The 6796-nt window shown below is 40.7% G+C and overlaps 1 protein-coding gene across 1 annotated transcript in view; it reads left to right on the top strand.

The window, feature by feature from the left end:
• Positions 1–6796, top strand: part of nav2a (neuron navigator 2a) — a 162430-nt gene that overhangs the window by 84619 nt on the left and 71015 nt on the right. The window contains exon 10 of the mRNA XM_037694567.1: positions 596–1021. Within this exon, the coding sequence (XP_037550495.1) occupies positions 596–1021 (426 nt within the window). The remainder of the gene's footprint in view (positions 1–595; positions 1022–6796) is intronic.

Here is a 6796-nt window from a genome sequence, read left to right as displayed (position 1 = left end):
GACATCATGAAGCTCCCGCAGTGATGATGTCATCGGCTCGCTGCGGAACAGACACCCCGAGGCTCTTTTACATTTAATTGTTGGATGTAACTGGGGCCCTGTGTATATAATCTCGTTCCACCACATGTACCACATGTGGTGCGTATGATAAATAAATCTCTCTGACTCTGACGTTGGATGCTGTCCACCATGGCGTGCTACAATTCATAACTGGTTGTAACTACTGTACCATCACTGCACTCTGTACTCCTTTGTCAGTTGGTCATCATTATCTACATGTAGGCTCTCACACTGGTTCATTTTCATCTATAAATCACTTCCTGGTCTGCTACCTTCTTATATCTCCTCCCACATGTCACGTCGTCAGTGCAGTTACAACGTGCACTCTCAGGCCATCATTACTTCTACATATTTTTGTTCTCTGGCCTTTCAAAGTGTCTAAATCTGACCCCACAACTAAATTCTCATTGTGAAATTGGTAAGTCTGTCTGTAAAAATGTGATTTTTGTAAGAGAACGTTTAATTGGTGTCAGCTTGTGCGCTACATTTGAATCTTTTTAAATATTAATTTATTTATTGTTATTTCTGGTGCCAGCCCCCTTGAAACGACTTTTGACGGCAGCGTCACCACAGATATCAGCGGCGGTGGTGGGAGCGGATGTGGTACCAACAACAACAGTGGAGGTGGTCGAAGCATCCTCAGCCTTACTTCTGCCCGTTCCTCTTTGTCACCATGGCGACTGGGCCAATCAAGCCCCCGTCTGCAGGCGGGTGATGCCCCCTCTGTGGGAAACGGCTACGGCAGCCGGGTGGTTGGCGGACAGGGGGGGCGGTACCTGTACCCTGGGCACCTGCGGCGACAGCTGGCGGGCAGGGGAGGAGCTCTGTGCAGCGTGGACCTTGGAGACAGAGCTGGGGAGGAAATGGAGCTGGATGGGAGCACCATGGAGGTCACCGGGTACATGAGTGATGGAGACGTGCTGAGCAAGAACGTTGTGCGCAATGATGATGTCACCAGCGGGTAAGCAGATATAAGATCAATATTTTTTTTATCCAAAGTTTAGCTGATCAACAGAGAACTTGATAAGATTTTATTCATCAATGTGAAACTTTACTTGTTGAGTTTCAGTTAAGTGAGTACCAGAAGAGGGCAGTGGTGCCCCTCAATGATCCACCACCTGCTGTCATAAATAATGCTATGGAGTCTCTGTGACATCACACATTAATCATTGTAGTACAGATCCCACAAGTCTCCCAGCTCTCTTTTAAAGTGATGATGTTCTCATAAGCTTCTTATTTTTTCTCTTAAAGCCACTGTCCATGTTGTAACAGGCTCCCTGCATACTTCAGCTGGTTTTATTGAGTTAGCTACAGCCCTCCTCAGTAATAACAAGCAAAGCAGTAAAAGGTGTTGAGGTTGTTCAGATGGCATCAAAACGTCAGAAAGTATGAATGAATGAATCGCAGTGAGGCTGCATTAGGACTTATTGTAAATGTAGATGAATGCAAATGCAAAAGTAAATTCAGCTAAATAAAGTAAAGGTAATAAAAAGCAGAAATGTTTGAAAAGGAGTGTGGATGTTTTAGTTGATCCACTGGCCTGAAGGCATTTTAACAAGCAGGGAACTAAGAGCTTTTTAGGCACTTGATATGACTGGACCCATATTTCAGCAGACAAAAGCCGACCACACCTGAACAGGTAGAAGTTCTCTGGCTCTGAGATCCCCAATATGAATAAATGACAAAAAATGCCAGTAATATTTATGTATTATATGTAAATAGGGGAGTGGTGGTGCAGAGGTTAAAGAAGGTGGGCCTGTGATTGGAAGGTCGCCAGTTTGACTCCCCATTCCAACATAAAATGAGGGTGGAAAAGGTGAAGCACCCACACCTGCCTCCAGCCTTCTTTGCCTCACTCTGGGCCCTTGAGCAAGGCCCTTAACCCCCACCATCTGCTCCCCCAGGCACCCTAGATATAGCTCTCTGCTCCACACAGAGAGCTGTGGTAGCTCGGTGGTCAGTGGTTGCGTCAGGAAGGACATCCAGCGTAAAAATAATTACCATGTCTTTGTGCGACTTAGTTCACTGTGGTGACCCCTGAAGAAGGGAGCAGCCGAAAGAAAAAAGAAAAAGTATTACAGTAGTCCCTCGATTATTGCAGGGGTTACGTTCCACACACCACCACGATAAGTGAAAAACCGCAAAGTAGGAACGTTATATTTATTTTAGTAATTTTTATATAATTTAAGGCATTATAAACCCTTCTCCCACTCTTGCAATGTTTTTAACAATGTTCTAAAGCACTTTGATAACAGTTTCTGTTTTAAATGTGCTCTTTAAATAAAGTTGACTTGACTTAAACCTAAGTAATTTTAACAACATGCATGTATGTACTATACAATACAGTAGTCCCTTGTTTATTGCGGGGAATCCGTACCCTGAAGCCCCGCGATAAGTGAAAAAGCACGACTGCTCTCTGCCACCTGCCAGTGCTTTTAGCCACGCCCACTTCTCCGCTGCTAAGCAGAGATATGACATAGTGCAGGAGGAAGCTTTTTCTGCGGCTGTGGGCTGCACAAAGATGCAGCAGGTGCTAAATTATTTCAAATCATTTATTTAAAATAACAAATCCATGCCGATCATGCGGCTCATCCATCAATCAGCCAATTGTGTGTCGTGTACAATCTTATTTTGAAAAACCGCGATGGCGCAAGACAGCGACAAATGAACCGCCAAGTAGCGAGAGACTATTGTACTGCAAAATTTTACATGAGTACACACCAGTGAAGATACAACTTGAAGGATGAGTTCAGCTTCAGGATTATTTGTGTCTTTCCTGACAGTTCTGTGATTTTCATAGATACATTGTTATTTCTGACTTTGTGTTGAACAACTATTTTTACCACATCAGTTTCTCCTCTACTGTTCGCTCCCTCCATTGCTGTTCTTTGAATTTTGGCAGAGAACAGCGGCAGGAAGCACTGTTGGCTTCTGGGCCATGTAGTTATTTTGACGTGTGGTACAGAGTAGGCTTATTGAAAGAAAACTACAAAATGGCGGAGCCTGTCTGATTGTTTTTGTTTGTTTGTTTGTTTTTGTTTTTTATACCCGCTCCCGTTAACTTCTAATCCCATACCGTCCCAATCACAAGAGTAATATAAAAGTTGACAATTGTATGTCGTGTGCACTCTTATGTTGAAAACCCACTAAAGAGTGAATCTGCAAATGTGGAACCGTAAAGTATTGAGGGACAAACATTTTTCAGTCAGGTCATCTGGACACTTTCTTTTTTTGTGCTGAAACGGTTCGCCTTCGATCCAGAAGGCTTCATCAGTCAAGGAAACGCATGACAAAACTGATTCTTCCTGGATTATTGAGCATGGACTTTGTTGTTTTCAACCAGTTTGACACGACTGTCAACAAGGAAGAGGGCCGGCAATGGAGGAGGGGGCGTGACAAAGACCATCTTAGCACCAACATAACTAGTTTGTTCCACTTTGGATTAAGCTGTTGGGGGAAGAATCCGTTTTGTTGTGCGTTTCCTTGACTGATGAAGCCTTCTGGATCGAAGGCGAAACGTTTCAGCACAAAAAACGAAACTGTCCAGATGATCTGACTGAAAAATGTTGGGTTGTATACCTGGATTATTGAGCATGGACTTTGTTATTGAGGGACTACTGTATTAAAATGATGAAATAATTACCATTGATTGATTTCAGACAGTTACAGTTGAACTTCAGCATATCATTTTTCTTTTATCCTGCTCAACATGATTCATCGTTCATAAACCTGACAGAGAATAACCACCAATCCTCTTTTCTCAGAATCTGAAGCGAGTTGACAAATGACTTGTCACTGAAATGTTACCCATGTTCATTAATTTTCTGCTGAAAAGGCTTTTTAAGTGTGCGTGTGCTTCATGCGCAGCGTATCCCAGGTGTCTCAGCTAAACCTAAGGGATGAAATGATGGATGACATGCAAACAAGCTTTTATTCAAATGGAACCATGTTATCAGGCTCTTTGTTGTTGGGGGAGAGGTGGGGGTGGAAAGTGCAGAAAGTGTGAGTTTGAGGAGCTGTGTGTGTGGTACGGGCATGTGAGTGCACTCAGTGGGCGGAGTCACTCTGTGGGTTAACCATTTAAAACACACAAACTGATGACCCCCCACAACCTCGAGCCGTTTTGTGGTTTTCTCTATCACGAGCGTTGCACCACTGGTTCCTCCACACACAGAGGGGGTGTTTACCCAGAGAGGAGCTGGCACTCACAGTTCACGTCTTCTTGCTTTAGCTTCCTAACGTCTCCTAGATGAGTTGTCTTCTTGTTGGTTCCCAACTTAGTGTATATAAAGCTTTGTCAAACTTTATATGCATTGTGCACATTAGAAATACATAAATCCCTGAATTTTCTATGAATAATCCTGTCACCTCTGTGTGCACACTAATCCTGACTAATCCTACAATGAATAGGTCTTCAGTGCTGCAAACACCTCAAATTGTTTTAACCTCGGGGCTAAAACCTGAATTTTTTAGGAGATTTGTTTGAAGTGACCCTTCGACTGCCAGCTCATTGTTCAAATCCTTTTTAGGCTTTTCTTCTACACTCTTGTAACTTGTCCATCATTTTTATAATAAAAATGTTTTGGTCACAATTTACAACACTTTTAAGAATAGAAAAGAGAACATTTCGGAGAATGTATGAATGTAATGAAGTGGTGCACTGTCAAAATTTAAAAGTACAAATGTTTATTTTAATGATTTAAATGAAACATGATTTTGGAGATCATGTGTCTAAAGTGACATAACCATTTTGGTTGATGTCTTAGTGTGAATGTTTATGAAGCATTCACACTATTGTGATCCATTTTTCTTCCGTGTGTTTTCAGCATCATTCTCGTCCCGCAGTTTTCAAGCTATTTCAACAAATCATAAATCGAAATGTTCAGCTCTTTCAGAACAATCCTGATATGACTTTTGGCATTGGTACAATTTTAGCTTTTTGAAATATTTAGCCTTTTCTTCCACTTTTTTTCATATAAAATAAATTGAACTCATTTTCCATCCTTCACATCTTTAGATCTGTTTACAACCTTTTACTGCTCCTTTCACATTTTGTTCTGCTTCAGCTTCTTTCAGCTTCCTTGTGCAAATGTAACTTTTTTCATCTATTTTCAGCTAATTTCAGCTGTTTTTTCAGCTGTTTTGTGATCTTTCAGTTTCTTTCTGCTTACAACATTTTTATACTTCTTCTAACTTCTTTCTACTAATTTCAGCTTGTTGTGCTCCTTTCTGCTTATTTCTGCAAGTTTCAGGTTTTTATACTATTTCAGTTACTATTTAGCTGTTGCTTTTACTAATTCCAGCTTTTTTCAGATAATTTCCACTTTTTTGTGCTCATTTCAGCTTCTTTCAACTGAACTGGTCAAACATGTTCATTCTACTTTCTTCTACTGATTTAAGCTTGTTCGAGCCTTTCAGCTACCTTTTTTTATTTATTTATTTATTTATTTATTTTTAGCATTTTTAAGCTCATTTAAGCTGTTTTCAGATAAATTCAAGTTATTCATGGTAATTTACACTACTTTCAACCTAATTAACATCTTCATGCTAATTTCAGCTATTTATGCTCCTTTCAGCTTGTTCTGCTAGTTTCAGTTTTTTCTGCTATTTCAGCTACTATTTTAGCTGTTGTTTTTGCTAATATCAGTTTTTTCAGGTAATTTCCACTTGTGCGCATTTCTGCTTTCTTTCTTTCTTTTTAATTGGGCAAATGTCTTCTTTTTGTTTTCTCCTGCTATTTTAAGCTTGTTCTAGCCTTTCAGCTTCCTTTTAGCATTTTTTTTAGCTAATTTCAGCTGTTGTAAGGTAAATTCAAGTTTTTCGTGGTAATTTCTGCTTCTTTGCGCCTAATTAACTTCTTCATGCTCATTTCAACTATTTATGCTCCTTTCAGCTTGTTCTGATAGTTTCTGCTTTTTCTGACATTTGAGCTACTATTTAGCTGTTTTTGTGCTAAATTTAGTTTTTTCAGCTAATTCCATATTATTTGAGCTCATTTCAGCTCCTTCCATTTCTTTCTGGTAGTTTAAGCTTCTTTCTGCCTTTTCAGCAACTTTTCGTCTATTTTCTTTGCTAATATGTTTTTTTTTAGCTACTTTCCTAATTTTTGTGCTGATTTCTGCTTATTTAAACCTAATTCAGTAAAGAAGTGTTCTTTCTGCTTTCTTCTGCTAACTTGGACTTGTTCTGCTGTTTCAGCTACATTTCAGCATGTTTTAGTTAATTTCAGCTGTTTTCTTTTTTTTAAAGCAAATTCTTGAGCAATACGCATTCATTCTGCAGTTTCTCTACTTATATATTTACCGTGCTGTCCTCTGACTGACGTCAAGTTTTCCAGTGTTCTTTTCCTCCATGCAGAACACCCTCCTCTTTTCATCTGTTTGATTTCCCTGAGCCAAGAAGACAGCGGGGCCACCCGCTTCACTCCTTTGCTCGGGGGGAGTGTTGCCTGAATTATCAGTCTGCCCTTCTCCCTCCTTCCTCCACCCTCCACAGACAGACCCAACCTCCATCCAGTCAGGAGAGAAAAGCCTGTGGAGCAGAGCAGAGAGACACTGAGCGCTCGCAGAGCAGCCCACTGACATTGCACTTGGACAGTTAACAGACTTCTTTTGTCACTATGACTGTTCACACGAGAGCTGATCCTGCACGTGGCTCTTCCTGACAACATCAAACGGTTGAACAGACTCGTTCGTTAGAAGGTTTTACTCTGCAGGAACCAGCTCTTACGTGGACT

The sequence above is a fragment of the Nematolebias whitei genome, chromosome 2 (assembly GCF_014905685.2).
Source record: "Nematolebias whitei isolate Nwh7 chromosome 2, NemWhi1, whole genome shotgun sequence".
NCBI classification, from domain to species: domain Eukaryota; kingdom Metazoa; phylum Chordata; class Actinopteri; order Cyprinodontiformes; family Rivulidae; genus Nematolebias; species Nematolebias whitei.
Note: the sequence above shows the minus strand (reverse complement) of the source record. Positions and strands in the feature narration are given on the sequence as shown.